Here is a 22,142-nt window from a genome sequence, read left to right on the forward strand (position 1 = left end):
TAATAGTGGTTCCTAATGATTGAAATCCAGTTCATTTTCAAAATGGATCATATTCAGCCTAAGCCAAATTACAGTGATTCAGATTAGACCAGGTTATTTTGGGATTGGTTCCTCACTGGAAGTTGGTCAATCCAATCCAACTAAGGCTTGCTTACAACCCATTACATTTGCTTCCAATAGCATTAATGTCACTATACCATATCAAGACTCGAAGCTGCATTTAGAAACAAGAACCAATCTTAAACTGGTTGCTATTCAAGTTGCACAGCACCATTGTATCAAAGATGATTATATATAGAAAATATTTAGAACTGCAGACATCTCTAACTAAGTCAACAAAAATCAACATCGCCGATTTGCATGATAATTTTTAAGCACCCAAAGCACCAAAATAGAAAATACAAATCACCATTTAAGAAAATGGAACTAAATAAAAAAAATCAGCAATTGACAAAGCACCAGCATGTAGGATAGTGCTACCATAAAATCAACAATGAACATAAAGTAGGATATTTTGAATGCCAAGGACATTAAAAGAGCATCAACCTTAAGTGTTTGAACAAAAATACATGACATTTTCAAAGAGGCTGAATTGTATGTTGAGTTGGGTGTATGAAACTAAACCTTCGCCCAAGAAACCCTCCTATACTGATTTGCATTTTGCTGCACAATCCTTCGGTGCCTTTGAATCCAATCATCACCCAATAAGTCCTTTGCTTCCGACCTGAAATAATAAAGAGGCATTGTTTTTTATCTTACATTAAATGCTGTAGTCATCTAATTGTATAACCTACCTGCGCACAGATCTAACCATATAATGGATGTTATTCATCAGAAATAGGTACAGCAAAGCAGGATCCTTGTACTGCTTGGATTTTCCATCCAAATTAGTCTGAAGAGCTTGCATAATACGCATTGTTACAGATGCCAGTTGTGAGTTTCTATCATCCCCAGGCTCAAACTCCTGGAAAAGCTGCTTCAGTGTTGTTTGATAGCTGTAAATGTTTAGTTAGTAGCTTTCCCAATTAGTTACATCATACATTTAATGTTGCTGAAGATGAAAGGTCATGAAATAATCAAAGCAACATGATAATTTTATAATCCACGATTCAACATAAAAATGAGTATCTACGGAGCAGAAGCAAAGCACAAGATATATGTTAGGTAACATGCATGCATATGAATAATTTGAATACATTTAAAACAGGTCAAAGAGAAATTTTTCCAGAAGAGGAGAAAAGATCCAGAAACAAATATAAAATGGAAACTTTTTCTTCCAAAATGACCATCCCAAGCAAGAAGTCAATAATTCCATTAGCACTAAGTTTTATATTATATCATATCATCAGCCTGTTGGTCGTATTAGCCATAACTCAATTACTCATGATCTTAGATCACCGTATAAGACTAATTTCTGTTTAAGAAATTTAATTGCTGCACGAACATTGGATTCATTCATCTTTAGAGCTCCAAAAAGGCAAGAAGAGTGAACCCAGAAGGTCTCTAATGCCAAGAGTCTCAATTAGAATATAGCTAAAGACACCCCCTCCTGAAGCAACGTCCAAATCAGTTAAAATATAATTTCTGAAAGAAAAAAAATGACAAGACATCTCCAATCATTTCATACTCCATATTCAGGTACTTGGCCTCCTAAAAGTGCAACTGTGAAAAAGAGTTGGATGGAATTTATGTTACATCACAAACTCCCAATTACAAGTCCCAACTCAAATATCAAATTGCTGCCGCTATCTAAGGGTAGTTCAGTCAATAATTAAAAAGTCGTGACATGATGTCTGACATGTTAACCTGTGGCCAGCACAGCACATGATTGTGTGAAATATCTCATGACGTGTCAAGCCGAGACACATGCCTTGCTGAGCTGGAGCACTCATTTGCGCACTAGATCACCATCAACTGAAGACAACCCAATGTTGCATGCTGGTGTTGGGTCCGAAAGTTAAGAACTAGCCAGCATGGACAGGCAAGACAGCACTTGAAGCCGTGTCTAGTAACAATCATTTGTTTCAAATTAAAAGATATTGCAATAATAGCATTATTCTTAAGCACAAACCATATCCAAATCACTTGAACACGAGTTTTCATGATAAGAACATGGGAGCGAATACATCAGTCCTTTTCATGTTTAGCAATAGCTCCCAACATCATTGAATAGTTGTGTGAGAATGTTTAGAGCTAACTCTATGAATACACCCTCTTCTGTAATAAATGCATCTTTGTCCATTCTCTCTCCAGATATCATTTAGAGAGAGAGAGAGAGAAACAAGATCAATCAAAAATGAAAGCAGAAGTCTGAAATTCATATACAATGAGTACGTGTAAGGCCAAAAAAGTAAATAAATAAATGTATATATTTCAATAATTGATGAGATCACAAACATCCATTACATAGCCTCAAAGCTGTGTCTAATTCACATGACAGGCTGTCAAGGATCATTCTTAATTTAAAAACAGCATGTTCCAAAAGAAGGCAATGGTTCTCAGGATTCTCAACAATGGGCCTTCACAACAGTGTCAGTGGCACCATCCCAAATCACCCATTTCAGGCATACCATATCGAACCGAGGGAGAACCAAAATGGTTCCCCTCCACGGCTCGGAAATTAGCCCAAACCACACTGAATAGGGCAGTTCAGTGCAATATCAGTGGAACCAAGCAGTTCACATCGGTTTGTTCACATACCCATGTCCCCCATCAGGCCCAATAATTGGGGGTGCTGAGAGCACTCTCCCATGAGCACTCAGTCCCATCTGAACTCTTAGAAAAAAAAAATGAAAATAAGCCGGATCTTGGCGATTTCTTTGATTTTAGCATGGATTTTTGCTGAAATTGGGTAATGCCACTCTTCGCTCTTCATTTATATTTTTTTTTATTTTGAGGCCAAGAATTAGCAGTAAATTGAAAAGATAGAGAAAGATCATATAAAATTTTTATATTTTGGTGTCATTTGATCATATGTCATAGATCTAGGGAAGACCTATACGATAACATCAAGATCTCAATTTTTATTCAATCTATAATTTTTCAAGTTTAAAAATATATTTTTGGATATAAAATTAAAAAAAATAAAATAGAATAAAATTCAAAAAATCAAAGTAAAATCAAAAGTATGTTTAGGGATATGAATGCTGATCTCCATGAATATTTCATTCTGTTTTATTCAACTGTGGACATGAACACATCAACAGTGACATAGGCCCAACTTTGAACAAAATTGAAAAATAAGTGGCTTTCCATGCATGCCCACAGGCTAAGAGAATTATAAGAATTTAGTACAATACATAGTTAATTATCTAAATATCAATTAATGTAAAAATGTTTGACATGCGCTGTCCATCTAGGAGGGAGCCAAAACCTGACATTAATTGGGATCATAGTATCATACTCTTCGGTCAACACCATCAAAGGTGCAAGTTGCACGACAGAGTTCAAACTCGCATGGTTCGCTGTATCACCTCATATCAAACAATATGGGGCATACCGTACCAATACGCCAAACCGTCCCATACCGATACAGGCATACCATACCGTACCATACCGTGTACCAACACTATAGTAGGATTTCACTAGTATGGGGTCTGACACCGAGATGGTGAATCTTGGTTCAGAGAATGCAGGTAACCAGACTAAAATAGCATGTTACTAATGGTTAACCCCATAAGTCGATGTGCCGAAAATATCCCTAAGAGGTTCGACAGCTGACGAAGTACTTTGCAGATTTTCAAGCAATAAAGGAGAGGTAGCCTAAAAAAGGGTGGTGGATCGTTAAGCAGCAAGGCCACCTTCATACCATTCCGAGATGTCAAATGGATCCGTTCCAGACAACAAGATATAGATCAAGGCTGCCATCCAGACAAGTCTAGATGACTAGTGGCAGCAAGCAATGGCCAAGCATAAGGCTCCATTTGGACCCTCAGCATGAGTCGCTCTAATTTTGGGGCTGGTAGAGCAAAGCTAGATTTCAAGAGGGCCTCCTCGATGAGGGAGGCTATTAGTAGAGGTGGGAGAGGTATAACATCCATGCTGAGAGCATTCGCCAGCAAAGACCGCAAGTCCTCCAAAGAGAAACCAGCAAGGGCCACCATCTATGATCTTAATCTACATGCCTTCCCCAGTAAAGATGCGAAGCAATAAAGGATTGACACCATACTAATGAAGGATAAGAAGAAAGATATATGGAGAGATATCATGACAGGCAACATATGCTACCGGTCTTCATTGCCTCAATATAGAGAGCAAGACAGCATTTGGATTGCCCCAAAATCGAAAGATATCTATGATGAGCTCCTTGACAACAACGAGGAGCTTGAGAATTGGCTAGCTTCATATCAAAGCAAGTGGGGCACCCATGGAATGACAGTGATGTGTGATGGATGGATAAGTCCTAGCAAACGAAGCATCATCAACTTCCTGATCAACTTCCTGACTGATTGTGAATATAAAGATCATCCACAAATCAATTGATACTTCAAATAAGGTGCAAGATGCATGTACATTCTAAAACTAATGGAGGTGATAGATCACATGGGAGAGTAAAACATCGTGCAGGTGATCACTAATAAAGGGCGACAGTATAAGACTGCCTAGTCAGTTGTTGATAGAAAGGCGGATTCTAGCTCCGATGAGGAAGTTCATTGCGAGAGAAATATTGAGACCAGTTGTTACACAGTTTGCCACTAATTATTGCACTTGATAGGCTTCTTGAGAGGAAGGCAAGCATGCGCCAAATGTTTGTGAATGTCATATGGCAACAGAGTGGATATATAAGGGCCGATACTGAGGGGATCCAAGTGGAGGGTTTGGTGACAAGCCGTAGTTCTAGACATGAGCCAAGTCGGTTGTGAAGGCTATCAAGCCTTTACACATCATGCAGTGCACCATGGACCGTGAGACATCTACAAATGGGCTTCCTTTATCGCATGATGATGGTTGCTAAGGAACAGATCAAGCAGGCAAATCCAACTGATACCTATGAGTACATAGACATTATTAAGCAGAGATGGAACTACCAAATGGGTAAGGAGTTGCATCTAGCAAGTAAGAATCTACATTAAAATAGTTGTTTATTGTCTAGTCTTCTAGTTAGTCATGTTGTACTAAAACAATTGTAAATTGCATTAGCAACTTATTGCTTTAACCCAAAGTTCCATTACAATGTCCCTGGTATTATAATGGACGACAAACTCCTATCCATCCTGTGCGGTGTGGTATACACGATGGAGCCTAATCCAAATGTCCTCGCAATGTCTTGAGGTTAGTAAATTTTAGTGGGGTACACCTTCAATCATTAATAATTTATTCAATATATTATAATATCATGTGCCATGTCTCTTTCGCACAGACAAAACTAAGTAGGGAGGGCTTCCATAGCTTTCATGAACAAGAAGCTATGCTTAACAAGGGTAGCATCATGATAAATCCAGATATATCACATATGAACAATAGCTATTACTTGACCGGTTGACATTTTATAATTATCACCCTTATGTAAGTTTGTTCAATGCTTAGCAGCTAAGTGGTGGTTTCATTTCAAGGAGTCAACTCAAAACCTTCAACAACATGCTATCTAGATCCTCTCACAAATAGCGCCCTTCAAAAGCTGTGAGCGCACCTCGTGCACGTTCGTCCTAATCCACAGCAAATAAAAGAATTGTCTCACAAAGACATGCCTCAACGATCTCACCTACGTACACTACAATCTTAGATTGAGGCTTAAGTGCATTGAGAAGAAAGTGAAGCTGAAGTATAATATGATCTGCTCCAGAACGACTTTGTCCAAGATGATAAGGATACCATGATTAGCTGGTTTGAAAGGCAGCAGTGGGAGCCAAAGCTCGACGAGCCAGAATTGCGTCCATGATCAGCTAGCATTATCACCAGTGAGGCTAGGATCGACACAAAGCAATGGGCAAAACATCAAATCCCACGCTCACATCCACTAGACCAGGCAAAGGGGTTAGTGGGGAGCAGACCATCACTAATTCCATGTCTAAGACACCCTCCCAATGCTTTGATCGAGAGATGCTTAGACGAGACTGCCTTGCAACTCGATCCAGTCAATCAGGAGGGCATGGTTGATCCTCGCAATAGAGTCAGACAAAGCGGGGCAAGAAAGCAGCTGGGAAGAAAGGGAAAGGCAAGGTCTTGTTGGAGAGTGGAGTCAAATTCAAACACCAGGGAGCCCTCACAATCACATGAGAGTAGCAGTGATGATGTATCTGATAGCCAGGGAGGATGTCAGACCATTGCATCACTGCACCAGAGTGATCTTCAATTCACCAACGAGATCCAATTCATCCATGCCATGCAATATAGGGACCACAATGCACGACCAAGAGACCGTGAGGACATGATTGCATACCAGAGATAGGGTCCTTGAGGTCGTGGTCGATATGAGGCTGTTGCAGATGACATAGCATGTAGGATAGGATCCATAATGTATTAGGTTCTGAATTCTATACAAGATCTCTATGGATATGGTGCTGGCTACTTCCCTTATGGATATGTTATCCTCCAATAGCTACTATCCTACATAGCCTAAAGCACCTTATGGGCCAAAATTTGCTACCAGCATATTCAAATAGGTCACTCCAAAGCCACAATGTTAGGTAGATGCCTCCCTCCAAAATGATACCATCACCCATAGCACATACAAGGACTATCTAGACTACGTACCTTATGGTGGCCCAATGAGCTTAGAAGACCAAGGGGCCATGTGGATAGAGAATTGGGTTAAGCCCCTTGCATATGAAGACAACCCCGACATCTACAAGAGACATCGCCATTCAATGAGATGTTAGATGTCAGTATGTATTTAAATTAACTTTATATTCTTTATTTTATTAATTTTCTTAATGAATGTAATGATTTATGTACTTTAATTATATCAATCATTGAAATTATAATCATTTTATAAACAAAAAAACATGCAAAAAAAGAAGCAATGCATTAAAGAACATCAAAACACCTCAAAAAATATAAAATTAATACTAATTTCATAAACATCATTAAATATCAAAAAAGTTCATGAAACTTCATTATATATCAAAAAATTTGAAACAACAAAAAATAATTGTGTGGTAGTTTGGAATCGACACACCAGGCCATACAGTACCAAACCAGTGGGAAACTAGTAGGATCACAGTACTGGGTCGGCCTGCAAAGCTTCACAATATTTTTTTTCCCCAAACATACCTAAGTTAGATCACAGTCCACTTACCCATCCACCCCAACACTGCCTTAAAACCACCTAAACATCCTCAATCATCTCAACAAAAAAACCCAACCCAAGAAAAACCCATTTATTGATCTCAACCAATTCTGTAAAATGCCTTCAAACCCTAGACCTTGTAAGAGCACCACAAGATAAGATTGGATCTTGAAGAGAGCCAATAGAGGACATCAACACAACAGCAATATTTCTTGCACATGGCCAGCTGGCCTAACGAAGATTTCATGCTGAAGTGTGCCATCTATCAACATTCGCTTAGATTACTTCAACAACGCATCATGTATAAGAGATCATGTTTCATTGCAAGATGGATTATTGTCAGTAAATTCTGCATGCTATCTGATTCCAAACCAACATTTCATTTGGATGTCCTATACCACCAAATCCTTAGAAACTTATTTGCTTCTTACATCACCATCTTTGCATTGACATTTTTTTGCATGCACCCCAATCAACTTGCATTCAAAGATATAACCTGATCCACTACAGATGCATTTTTCAGACCTTACTGTGCTACTCTCTCTCCTCCCTTGGTTTTTGGTCTGCCTTGAATGTGAATGCCACATACCTACACTCTTCCCCCTTGCCTTTTCAACTCAAGAGGGTGCCCCACATTCACTATTTCCTTTTTCCTTGATGTGGGCAGGCATTACCAGGCTCATGGGTGAGAAGAAGAGAACGAGGAAAAAAATAGAATAGAGAATGAGAGAGTGAATTAAAGAGATGAAAGAAGGAAATAAAGAGAGAGCGAGGGAAGAGAAGGGTTGAGTTTGAGAGGACATAAATCTCCATTAATTATGAGCTTCTTATCTTTATTTTTCAGTCTACATCTTTCATATGCCGCCAACCCAACTCTCTTTTATCCTCAAGTTAGTCTGATGTGAAGCTTTAAGTAGCAATTCCACCTCTTCATTTTTCAAGTTCTTCAAATTCATCTTCAAAGTCCAGCAAACTCTTTTGTGCTTGGACCCTAATACATCCTAGAGTTTTCAGAATGGACAAATGTCCAATTTCAGAGAATTTTTAATCCTAACTGAAACACAAGCATGTGAATCCAAGCAGCAAAATATACTAACAACAGATTGAAACTAGAGGTAATCAGCATGCAATAACTGAAGCAAGAAACCACGAACCAGTTCAACTGGCCCAGATCCAGTAAATCCGCATAAATCAGCCATGAACAACAAATTAATAGATTTGCATGAATTAAACAAGTTCAAGAGAAATAACTGGATTACAATCCACTAAAGCACTTGGCCGAGCAATGAAAATCATATCTAAAAATTAAACTGACAGCCAGAAACTGCTCAAACAAGAATACAATATGTTCTCTCCGGCCCTAGAAAACAAGTAATGATGACAGGTAAGAAGGTAGGTGTGTTTGAATCAAGGGAAGTGAAAGATGTAGAAGTCAGAAAGAAAGAATCCAAGATAAAAGAAATCTCACCCAAAAAAGAACCTGAATGTACAAAATATCCACATCCATTTGTCCCACAAAGTTTTCCAAGAAAAGGAAAGAGAGGAGAGAACATCGCCACAATAATATCCAATGTAGAACTCAATGAGTGCCCAAAGAGAGTACTTGGCCACAATATACAGAGGAGGATCGATTGCTTGATCTAGTGTTTAGAGCACTGAATCTCAACCCTTGCTGCTCCATATCTGACTTATCAAGATCTGAAGGCTGATATCTTCTAGCAGTGTTGCATGACAGACAATGTGGACTTCATTTAATTATGCTGTACACTAAGAAATAGAAGAAGTAATGATGAATACCCACTAGGGAAACAAATAAAGACCTGATCATTCACATACGTCATGATGCCAATGTCAGACCAAGAACCCAAATCCTATCATAACAGCTGAGTTCGATGCCAGCACTTTGTGGCAGTTTTTAGTAGAACTATGCTACCCACTTTGATAGTTTCAGCACTTCAATGCCACATGTAGAATTGAATCCATTAGACCTCAGCAACTTAGTGTTACACTGGTTGTGTGGATAATATACAAGTTATTAGATCTTGCCTCCATTCTAGATTTGATATGTCATCCTATCTAGCACAATTCAATATGATGTGATGGCACAAGAAAGTAAGTTTGCAGATATAATCAAATCTAGTAGATTTGGTGTTAGCATTCAAATGAGACTTGTTCAGACACCTCTGAGATGCATAGTTGATAATATTTACAGAATCATGACTAGGACACACACACTAATGCACGTTTTCTTTGCATTTATTAATGGAACCCTTTGAGTTTGTTAGGTCTGGAATTGAACATTGAACCATAAACCCTGAGGATTCAAAAAATCTCGACAGACTCATCGTACTCCTTTTAACTTCCAAAGTTACATATCAAGTTACCAAACTTGAGTTTGACCAGACAAGGCAAAGTTAACCTCATCATTAAGCGGAGATCTGAACTTGCATTAACAAGCATACAACTAGTCATAGTAAGACAAACATTTCACACTATTTCTTTTTAGTGACAACACCTTTGGCACCCCTTATCCTACAAAGTTAACATTCTTGTGAGTGCATGTCATGTCACAACATTTTTATCTTGCTGTTGGCACGAGAGTGTTTCCATTAGCAAAATCTCTATATCTTGAATTCTAATCCTTCACCTTTTTCTCAAAGCTATATACAAAGAACTTCCCCATTTATTTCTCCACAATGTGCCAAAGACAATCCTTGCCTGTTCCTAAGGTTATATCTTTAACCTTCCAAAGGTGAATCATGTTGATAATAATACCATCTCCAACTATCTTTTGAAAACTAAACTATATCTTGAAAGATAACACTCAGACCAAATACATTAATGTTTAAAGGCATAAACACATATGCCACATTCCAAAGCTTCCAATGAGGATAGTGATTTAAAGATAAAGTAGATTTACAGGTCCTTTTGCTTCTTGATTAAAGTGGACCTCTTGTCAAAACTCAAAAATTAAGATATGTAGATATGAGTAAATTGGAGCATGTTTATGCTTAACAACTATACAAACAATACAGTGAGGGTAAATAATCTAAAATGAATTTGGCATATGCAACATCCAGGATCAGGAGGGGCCTCAAGTTCAAGTTGAATTATCAAGAGTGACAAAAAGACTTCAATGGATGTGTGAGAAGCACTAAAAAAAAAAGGAAAAAGAAAAAAGATTTTGAAGAGTTCATTTTAAAATGTTTGACATGGGGTACCAGTGCATGGTTGAGAATTAAGATAAGGCCTCTATAATTCATATAAACCAGACCTACAATAAACAGAAAATGCTTTTGTTTTATGCCTATAGTCATGTTCCAAAATGTAATTGAAGATATAGCTCTATAGTAAGTAAATACAGCATCATATTGAAAGATAATAGATCATTCATATTTCCTGCTTTACAGATAAAGCAACGGCTTCAATCATATTTAAGCTACATAACAAGTAAATAAAAAGGACTAGCAAAAAAATTAAAGAAACATTTTTGTAATAACAATTAGACCATAAACAAATAAACTCAACTCAAATACAGCCACATGCAAGGGCAGGAATAACTATAGTGGAATTCCTAGGAAACCACGTGAATTATGAAAGAGTTGCACCTGTTATTGTATATAAATTATGTAATTTCCATGGAAAAATTTGGTATCTAAAGGTAGAATAAATGAAAAGACTTACTCAAAAAGGAATTTCACATAATTAATGACATAGCTAGTTAAAGGGTGGACAGTTCCATCAGCAACAGTTGTTTTTGTTGCATCTTTCTCAACTGCTTCCTCAAAATCACCAAAGGTTTCCTTGGCAGTTTGAGCCAAGCGCCTTGTCAAACCCAATGCAGATTCTCGCATTTCAGAACAAGCTTTGCCCTCAAATATCGTTTCAAACTAACCAATCAATTAAAGGCAATAGTCATGAATTCTATCATCACTATTTAAGTATTTATCAAAAAGAATGATAGTTTACAATATAAACAGCTCTCATACATATGCTAATAAATCAAATAACTGGGATGAGCTTAAAAAATGTAAAGTGAAGTGAACCGGTACAGCATGTAAACGACATAGCCTCATAGGCTCATACCAATTACCCAAAATGTCAATTCCCATAGGTTTAAAGCAATAGCAAATCCAATTGCAAAAGTTCCATTAGGGAATATCAATCTAACATGACATCCTTTATAAGTAATTATATGTCTGTTAAAATGAGCTAGCCCTATCATAGCCCTAATCCCCTTCCCAAATTGAACCACACATAAGCATAAACCTATACATATTCTTAAAAAGGGCAGTCTATGCAAGAGCCTCCCTCAACTGCCGTGTCTAGGGAGAGTCAGATTTATGCAGCCTTACCCCGCATGCGAAGAGGCTCTTTCCATGTTTCGAACCACATAATGGAGCAAGCAGCAACCTTGCAATTGCACCAAGACTCACCTACTAAATATATTTATCTATTATATATGACAACAACAGTTTTGAATTTGAAGATGAATTTGAAGAACATTCCATTCCAATACCATCTGTCATTTTTCTACCCAAATGCCCTTCCATCTATCTTACAATACATAAGTAATTCCAATTCAAATAAATTTGTTTATTTTTTAGAAATTAAATAATCAAAATCCTAATCTAAAAAAAACATTTAAAAATTGTGTTCTAATCACTCTTTCAAGGGTGACGACACAAGGAAAAAAAAAAGAAAAATTGCATTATTCTTTTTAAAGGTTATATATCATATAATCTAAAATTTTATATTTATTTTTATTTCAAACATGCATGGCACATGTGGTTGCTAGTACATAAAAAAAAAAAAGTCCTCGACACATTTAAATATGTTTAATCTGTCTCGCTGTTTCCCAAAAGACCATTAAGACCTATATAAGAAAGCCTTCTGTAAACATATAAATAAAGTAATAAACCATGTCTTCCCCTTGCAACTCTCTGCCTTTTATAGTTCTCTATCCACATGCTTGTCCAGATATGGCATTTCTATTGCATTTCTTTTCCCCTTCTTGTGAAATTCAAAACTTTCTACATATAACCCTGGTGGTCCACTATTCCATTTGAAAAAGTAACTTCATGCAATCTATGTTCTGCCAACAAGGTAGACAAGTTAATATATATATATACTCCCTAACATTTCGACTTTCTGATAAAACTCAAACCTTTTTATCAATATGGTGCCTGAAAGCACTATATTTCCTAATTTTAAGGGGAGCAATTCACAAGGTAAACTTTTCTTCTTCCACAACTTAGTTTTTTATTGATATTCTTGTCCCGATTACATGCATTTCCAATCTTCTTTCGCTTTTTAAATTTGTAAATTTTCATTTTTTCCAACATCTTAACATTGTTGTACTATATTTTATCTACTTTTAACTTTGTTCTCTTTTTTTCCACAATGTATATTTTAATCTAGTATATTCATTAGTCATTTTTGTGGTTATATATTCATCTTCATTACCTAATTTGGAGAATACTTCATAATTGTGCCATTTTTCATGTCATCATGATATTTCTCAGTGCATTTTTTATTTTATTGATTCTGCCATATTCATTTTCTTTATTTTTTTCGTTTTCAACTTTGTTTTACAGAACCTACAATATATGTGCTGTTGCTTCTAGAGAACATCATCGAAAGCTAAGCAGCAGTACTAACAATTCCAAAGAAAAACCTTTATCATTTAAAATGCTTTTATACAGAACATAAAAAACAATATTTTCAAAGTACTGCCCATCTCGGTTAATGTCAAAAATATCATAATATGACAGTGTTGGATTACAATCAATGTTGCCATTGGCAATCATCTAGGCAGGCACTTGGACAGTCCACCTAAGTATGCTTCGAAAGTGTCTCATTCAATACCTGTTTCAATCTTTATGTGGCCACATAGGGGACCATTTGAACACCCATTCACCATCTATTAACCTTTTAACAGATATTTCCAAAAATAGTATTTAGTTAGAACAAACAAGCAATGTTTTCCAACTTCGAAAATTCCACTAATAAATTGTATGAGTCAAACAAGTTACAAAAATTCATCAGCTAAATGAACAATATTAGGTAGTAGTACCTGCATAGTGTAACATATAACAATGGTAGGTTAACATGTTGTTTTGAGTCTTCATACTCCTGAAACTTTTCTAAAGAATCTATGAAACAGCAAGAATTATAGAGTGAAACTCAACTTGATGAAACTAGCATCAAGATTTTTCAAATGCCCAAGCACCTTGAGTATCTTGACTATGGCATGGAATAATGCTGACAGACCCCACGTGAAGACAAGTGTGGGCTCCCAAACACATAAGAATCTGAATCATACCATAAAGTTCAACAACTGGCACAGCTTTAAATGATAAATGCAGTGCATACAGATACTTGAACTATACACATAACAAATTGGAAGAGACAAGGCTTCAAAAAGCATTACATCATGTGAATGTCATGTGTTATAAGGACAGTATAAATTTTGTCACATAAAAGTGGCTGTTGCTCAATGTGACTACAAGTTACAATAAGCGAGTTTCCTTATGTCAAGATCACCAGCACCCCAGTCAGGAGAAAAAATACACCAAAATTGTGGTGTTCAAAGAAACATATGTTATACCTCGGATTGAAGTTCATGCAGTATTTCATACATGTCTAGAAGCACAAACAGCTTTTCTGGCGACCTTTTGCTTTTAGCAATAGCCTCTCCAAAACTAAGTAGCACTGCTACACTGTTTGCAGTTACTTCAGCAAAACACTGATCCTTAAGAGAAGCCATGCCTTCAAAGATTTGATCACATATTTGACGCTCCCCAGCAAACAGAAGCTTGACCTGTTTCCAGCATGGTCAAAATACTCAAGAAACAAAAAAAACAGACTCTGGAACTGATTTTTGTACAGATCCTTACTGCAATTCGCATGAAGTGAATCCAATTGCCGATTTTGGCCTCTAAGGACTCCCACTGCAACTTCTGTACCTCATCTTTACTGAGTTTTTCCACTCCCAAACTTGAAAGGCTCTTTTCTAAAGCCAAAGCACGAATTTCCCTGAATGGCAAAAGAATAATGCCCTTGACATAAAGAATTTGGACTGAATCAAAATAGAAAGTCTCATGAACAGGGATATATGGCAAAACATTAAGTTCATGTAGTCACATGGTTAAGGTTACTCCTAAAGATATACATTGAGCAAGGCTAGAAAACAGCATCTTTACATTAAAAACACGACACAATCAGGTATAAAAAAGTAATATTTTTTAAATGAGATAATACCATGACAAGATATGTTCATATCACTTGATCATCAAGGGAAGCCATCTGTTTAAAGACATGCTTAAGGTTTACAAAGCTAACATGCATAATCACTGTAATTCAACTACTCAATCTTCAAGTAGGCCCACAAAAAACTTGGATATATGTGGGCATATCACAAGCTATTTCCTGATCAAGTGAGGCCATCAAATAGGTCAGATTTTCAGCTAGTGCCCACAAAAGTAACAAGCATATCAGCCATTAGAGTGGTCATCATGATTGCGAACCTACTTGATTTTCAAGTGAGGCCACTCCAAATGCATGGCATCCTCACATCAAATCCATATGCATTTGATAATGAGGTAAGGGTATGCAAGAAAACCAATCAAACCACAAAATCGATCTGAACTAGTTATTTTGGTTTAGTTTGGACTTTCCCACATTCGATTTCGTTTCACTTGGGAATTTTTTGAAACCAAAAAAATCGGTTGGCTTTTGGTTCAAGTCATGTATGTATGTATGTATGTATGTATGTATATATAAACTTGAACCGAACTGATCCACATATGTACTATACAACTTGCAATAGGCGAGCTAGCTCAACATACCAGTCACACCCAAACCAGGCTATCACCACTGAGCTGAGCAATTGGCCTTGTAACAATTCTTCCCTTTGAAGCGAGAAAAAAATATTATATAAATAGTCGGTGTGGGACTAAATGGAACCAACACCTTTCCCCCTTTTAATCCCACCATTTTTGAGTCAACCAATCAAATATCAACTGTAGTGAAGCCTTTAAGTCTTTAACCCTAGCCACCGCTCTTGCCTTTCCCCCATTTTCAGCCCCCTTCCCTCCAGAAATCACTACGTGTCTCCCCTCTCATGGCTCCCCGAGAGGCCCCCAACCATCTAAGGTTGATCCCTTGTCCGACTCCCCTCCTTGATCTCCCTTGCCCACATCCCATGGCTGCTGCCTCATCCTCTCCCCTCCATCCGCTCCCATCACCACAAGCCATGGCAGCCCCGATGCATCCTCGACCCTGATGCCTCATCACCCTCTTCATTGACCCCCTCTACTTCTACCTCCTATACATTGGCAACCTAGGCATCAGCCAAATCGAGAGGAGAGGCACCTCTATTTCTCCTCCCTCCTCTAGTTCAAGAGGTCACTGCTGAGATCCAAGCACCACCATCACCATATCTCACCTTCCCCTTCATTCTCTCTCGCACAGCCTTAAGACTACAGTCGATCACCATCGGCCGCCAATCAAACCACAAAGTAACTCCGATGTTTCCCTCCCCTCTCCCTATTTCACCCTTGCTCGCCTATTATAGCTCCAACCTTGCTAAACCCTCTATGCCACCAGAAATTGGACCAACCTCATCCTCTATCCATTGCCGTGTCTATCTGGCATGTGAGCCGAGGTAATCGAATGGCAGGTTCCTTGGCCTACTTCCCTTTAGTCCCATACATGGCCTTGCTACATCGGTGCCTCCGAGCCCCATCACCATCACAACCGCCGCATCCCCTGCAACCAATGAAGCCACCAAACCTCTCTTCTCCCTCCCCTCCCCTCTTCCTCTTCCGCATCATCGCCTACCTCGTCCACCTCATCCAATGTTCAACCTGATAAACCGAAATGAATTTTTCAGATCGGTTTGAACCGGTTTTCATATTAGGCTGGTTTGTTTTTGATTTCAGTTTTAGGAAACCAATTTAAATCAATTCGGTTTCAAAAATACCTCTAAACCGACAGACCCAAATCGTGCACACCCTTATAATGAGGTAGGTCTAAGCCAACATAAATTCAATGTGAACTAAATGAAATTCAACTAGAGTTTCTTCTATATGGTTGCAATCCTTGAAAAATGGCATGTTATTGCAAATAAATGATGCAAAAATCTCAATCCAAATGAATAAGCAAAAGCCCAATAAACATAACCTCAACTATTTAGGATTGATTTTATAATTCAGTTGTCATCATTTGATCATATTGAGACATGTTAGGTCGCACGTAATGGAACCCAAAGTGACACAAGCCATGGAGTCCACGTTGCATACAAACCTAAGTAGCTAATATAATTTGCATATTTGCCTCCCAAATTTTATCGTTTTATCAGATACCTGAGTGACTAAAGTTCGTTGGGTTACTATGTGTTGCCGCTGAAATCTAGAACGCGGTCGGAAAGGCTAAAGCAATGGCGCGTCCTCCGGAAGGAAAACCTACAAATAAGTTCTGGCCGGAGTTGGCTCCAACAGGGACCCTTCGACACTCAAGTCAGATAACAGAAAAACAGGTGAGGAGTATAGAGAGATTATAGTCGCGTACCTTGAGGGATCCCCGATATGCCCCTTTTGTAGACTAAAGTCGAAAAATCATTACTAGAATCATGGGGTCGATTCAAGCGCAACGTGATAAGACTCTCGATCGAGATTGATGGGATGGTTATTGCATCTATCTTTTCTGTTTCAGGGCCAACTGTATGTCGCGAGTATTTTTAAATTTTGAAATAAGGACGCAGGTTGGATCAGACCTATTCTTTTAGCTGAGAGTTTGGCTTAATCTGATGGAAGCGGATGCTAAGAGAGAGAAATGACTGGGACGGATCCTGCTCAATAAGATGAAGACTGGTAGAGGCTGATGCATGCCTACAACCGAAGTCAGAACTCAGTGTGTCCGGATGTTCCGCTATCTACAGACGTTTAAATGTTAAAGACCAGTCGTTGTAGAGACAGAAGTAAATCTGATGCCGAAGTTAAAAATGACCAATCTTAAGAGTTCCGCTCAGGACGGTTTTCAAGGCTCAAGGATCATCATGGGCCAAAATTAAGATCAGATCATACTATCGTGTCCATCAGCCCATATCTAACCATTAGCCCATATCTTTGATCCAAAGAGGAAATATCCCCCAACACATACCCTCTACTCCCGAGTTCGATTCGGATGAAGGGAGTATTAGAGTTTCGATTAGCTGAAGACACGTTATTCTTCCCGCAGAAGTGCCTGTGCTTCCTAAGTGAATCAAATAGTCATATCAAATCGTAATCATGACTGAAGAGCAATCAATAGGGCAAGGAGAATGGCGCATCTCGTTTCCCATGCATATCATTAATTGGTTGACAAACGTCTCTCTGCCATAGTGCCCTACCTACACCCCCAAGACGGAATAAACGCAATTGGTTGACAAACGCCTCTCTGCCATAGTGCCCTACCTACACCCCCAAGACGGAATAAACGCATAAAAAAAAAAGAATAGAAGTGAACTCACCTTCACGATAGTGGAGATCATCTGTCTTTGTTGCTTCGTATAGCTCTCCTTCTCAGCTTCCTCCAGACCAGCATCAAAGAGCATATTCCGAAAAGCACGATGAGAAGTTTTCCAACTGTCGAAGGCATCCTTGGCGATCGACGAACCCGAACCCTATTCCTAGTTCATCAATCCTCCAGCAGAATTCCACTCCGCCAATACAGAGGGCGCAGAGAGTACGGCTGATTTAGGAAGTTGACTTCAGAGGGAGGAACCGAGATAACCCCCTCTTGAGTTAAGGTCGAGGGAACCGCCTCCTTGCTGCCTTCGCATGAAGCTTTGGTTTTTTTCCGAGCACCGACAGACGAAGAGGGTGCTGCCCTTTTCGACGAACCCCTCAGCAACTTCTTCACCTCTTTAGGCTTCATCACTACCATGAAAATATTAGCATCGGCGAAAGATAATAAAAAGGGACATCAGGAGGAATGGAGATCTCCTCACCTTTGGGATCGGTCGGGCTGATACCGGCATTGAAGAGAGATTGCTCCGATAGCAACTCCTATAATGGGGGAATCTTATATCCCCTCAAGGTTGCAGAGCGTTCTAAATCTTCATCTCCAAACTTCGGGACCTGGAAGGCAGAATTCCTCGACCGATTCCAGTGTGAACACCTCCATTCCTTTACAGAAGGATCAGAAACAAAAAAGAATAGAATCTTCCAACCATGTACCGAAGAAGGAACCCTCCTTATCAAAGCAGAAGCTCTCCTCGGAGGAGAGATGTACCATCAATCTTCGATACGTCTCTTCACGGTATAGAAGGATCGAAAAAGAGACAGAGGACTAAACTCTAGCTTTAGAATAAAGAACCACAAAATCGATGATAAAATCGAAGGAGTTAGGGATGACAGAGCAAAAAAAAAAGCAAAAATCTCAATGACAAAAAGATGGACAGGAAGCCTAAGTCCAACTTTAAAGGCTTCTTCGTACAAACTTATCCTACTAGGAGAAGGATTCCTAACCCAACTGCTAGGATCGGAGGACTCTAATTCAAAGGCGATTGGGATCCTATATCGGATGCGGATGCGATTCAAATCTTCTACCCCCAATCTAGACTCAATCGTGTCTGGAGCAAAGGAAGATGTGGCGATGCTCTCCACCTCCACTAGCAGGGACTCTCCCAGAAGAAGAAGACAATTCGGAGAAGCGATTTTCGCTATGGCTCTTAGAATCAACCATTGGAGACACAGGGGACAACTAAACTAAGGAGATAAAAAAGAAGCAAAAGGAGGGAAAGAAAACCAACCTGCAATGGCACAATGGAGAGAAAGAAGATGGCAATTCTTCAAAAGATGAGGACGACTATTCGAAAGAAAACCATCGGCGACCAGAAAATCCTTAAGATAGAAAGGAGAATCGGAAGAGAAGGAAAGTCTGAGAACATTCAGAAAAATCAGAGGACACCGCCTCCTTTTTTAAATGCAAGAAACCAAAACCGTCCAAGTAACACCTCGAACCGAGATAGCAGATGCCTAAGCTGAGCTACCAAACCTCAGGGGGCCTAAGAAACTTAATCTTTCTTTAACATGCATTGCACAACATTTCATCACATAACATGACATGAACATACATTAAATTTTTAATTAGACTAATGATAATGAGGTAGGGTCCACATGTGATTGTGATTGAAGAATGAGATGAAATGTCAGTATTATGAGTAGAAATGAAAGTGAATTAATGATTAGTATATGAGCATAGTACAGAGTGGATTAAAAGAGAGACATTACAAGATATGCACAGCAAAATATTGGTGAGAATTCATGTGGCCTAGTGTTGGGATGTCATGCTATAAACAAGAAGAGGAATGTAGGAAATTCATGTGAAAGTGCATGTGTGCATGAGTTGCAATTTTGCAAAATTGTGTTAGTAGGAAGGGCAAAATGGTCAAAGCACCAAAATTGCCACATGTCCACACCTCCCCTCACCTCTTCCTTTCTATTTTTGGTGTCTCCTCCTCTTTGTGCCATGCAGCAGGTTGCAACCACTCATCACCCAAAACAGCCCACTAGCTTCATTCATTCCTTCTCCTTTCATTTGTTTCATTCTTACACTTAGAATGAAAGAGAGAAAGAGAGAGAGACTAAGACTAAGAGAGAGTGAAATCAGAAGAAAGAAAGAGAATTTCAGGTCCTAAACTAAGAGAACAAAGCTTAGAACACTTGGTTAATACCATTGAAATGAAGTTGGAGGATTTGGAGGAGAGTACTGCCGGGTTTGGGAGAAGGCAGCATACTGTTTTGTGATTGTTCTTGCATTTTTGGCAAAAAGGGGTAAGAGTTCCAGCTTGTAACTTGTTTTGATTTGAAGTTTTGGATGTAAAATACATGAATCATCATTCCTTTGATCAAGTTATGTGATTTAGGGTTAAGGACCTTGATGTTATGTTGCTGCCATGTGAAGAAATTCATGGAAGTTAGGTTTGTTTAGGCTAAATTGAGCTAGTTTAATTTGGGTGTGATAAGGGAGTTGGAATATGAACTTAGCTTCTAAAATACAATAGATTTTCGTTGATTTATCAACATCTCTAAAACAGGGCAGAATGTGAATGAAGATATTTATGGTGTGTACAATTGACATGAGGTGTAGAGGTTAGAATGAAGTGTGTGCTGTGTGGTGTTTGAGCAAATGGTAATTGTGCTGTGTGTTGAGTGGACTGTTTGAGGGTTCAATTGTGGTCATATTAAGCTAAGTAGTAAGAAGGATACATAGCTATAAGAAAGAGAAATAAGACATAAAAGGTGATGTTAAATGTGTTAGTGCCATGAGGAAGAATCTAAGCGATAATTGTGAGAATAGTTGAAAGCTTAGCAATAGCAAATTTTGTTAAGTTCGTGAAAGGTTAAACTCAATGGAAATGGACAAGCATGAAGCATACCATGCATTCTTACATTCACACATCATGTAGTGCATTGCATTAACCAAGGTGCACTTACAAATGTACAGGAGAAGAGAATAACCCTAGAGAAGCTTTCGGAGAATCAAGCACCAAGGAGGTGTAGTAGCTAGCCTAACCGGTGAGTGGTCTTCTTTCTAGCTTTGGTGTTTTCTATTTATGTAAGAACTGTGAAAATGCTTTGTTTTAAAATAGAAAATCAGATTTGGTTTTATACCGTATTTTCTATTCAAAGTGTGGAAACAGGATGTGATGAATGTTTGAGGTTATGTTATAAATGTATATGCATATGTGTATGTATATTTGGTTTCGAAAAATGGTTTAAGCAAGTTCACCACCACCCGGAAATCTATTGGGCAATCACGCATCAAGGCTGCCTATGGGGATGATCAACCTATAGTGTGAGCCACCCGTGGTAGGACTACAAGAATCAGAAGCGCGAGGGGGGCAAAGCACCAATGCTACGCGTCAAGGCTGCCCATGGGAGTGGTGCTCTATGGTGTGAGCCACTCGTAGCCAGAATAGTGCCCAATGGATCAAATAATCAGAGAAACAAAGTCTCCATGCACGTATGACCAGCAAAGAAGAGCCAGAAACCCTTTTTGCTTGCTTGACTAGCTCGGTAAGAAATGGTTTTAGCTAATGCTTAGTATTAGCAGGCTCAACGGGTGTACGTGGTGTTTGTTTTCCAGAGGTAAAGAATAAGATTGCAGGTTTTGAGCAAAATGTTTTAATATGGTTTATGTTATATTAAAAGAAAGATATAATACGTTTGAATAATGTGAATGCAGAATTTTACTTATGAAAAGTTCAAAAAGTATGTGGTGTTTTTTGACGAGATAAACATAGAGATTACTACATCGTTTCATTCTTGTTTATAATATAAATGTTTGAAAGGTTTATGAATTATGAAAGAAGTATGTTTCCCACATATGTTTTGAGCATTAAAGTTAAACCGTTCTATTTCCTCAACTGTTAGATAGAATGACCATTCACTGGGACATAAGTCTCACCACTCCATTTTTTTTTTTTTTACAGATTTGAGGTGTTTTAGAGCGTGCTAGTGAAAAGCACTACACCATCAACATTCAGCACTAGTTGAGATTGGGCCACTATAGGTTGGAGAGGTGCTTTTGGGATTATCTATATGCGTAGAGTGTTGTGTGTACATTGTAAGACTTCAAAGTGCTTTTGGGATTGTCTATATGTATAGAGTGTTGTGTGTACATTGTAAGACTTCATGTAGAGTACTTTGAAGTTGAATATAAGATGTTTTGAATGATATTGAAAAAAGTAAAGTGTTATGCATATCTTTGAGATAAATAAGATCATCATTTTTTTTTATACAGATTGAGATATAATAATCTGAATTATAGCAAGTTAAGCTAGACGGACAGAGTTTACTAGTAGCTTGTGATCTTGGGCACAAGATGCTAGCAAAATTCTACTCGACTGTCATACTCTTGCGCA

General features: G+C 38.4%; 1 protein-coding gene across 1 annotated transcript in view; it reads right to left on the reverse strand.

Annotated features, from left to right (window-relative positions):
- Positions 1-22,142, reverse strand: part of LOC105034659 (exocyst complex component EXO70A1) — a 38,927-nt gene that overhangs the window by 11,048 nt on the left and 5,737 nt on the right. Inside the window, exons 5-9 of the mRNA XM_010909899.4 lie at positions 14,128-14,266; positions 13,839-14,051; positions 10,913-11,118; positions 795-995; positions 625-724 (exon numbers count right to left, since the gene is read on the reverse strand). Of these exons, the coding sequence (XP_010908201.1) occupies positions 625-724; positions 795-995; positions 10,913-11,118; positions 13,839-14,051; positions 14,128-14,266 (859 nt within the window). The remainder of the gene's footprint in view (positions 1-624; positions 725-794; positions 996-10,912; positions 11,119-13,838; positions 14,052-14,127; positions 14,267-22,142) is intronic.

Source organism: Elaeis guineensis, chromosome 8, assembly GCF_000442705.2.
Source record: "Elaeis guineensis isolate ETL-2024a chromosome 8, EG11, whole genome shotgun sequence".
In the NCBI taxonomy this organism is placed as follows: Eukaryota; Viridiplantae; Streptophyta; class Magnoliopsida; order Arecales; family Arecaceae; genus Elaeis; species Elaeis guineensis.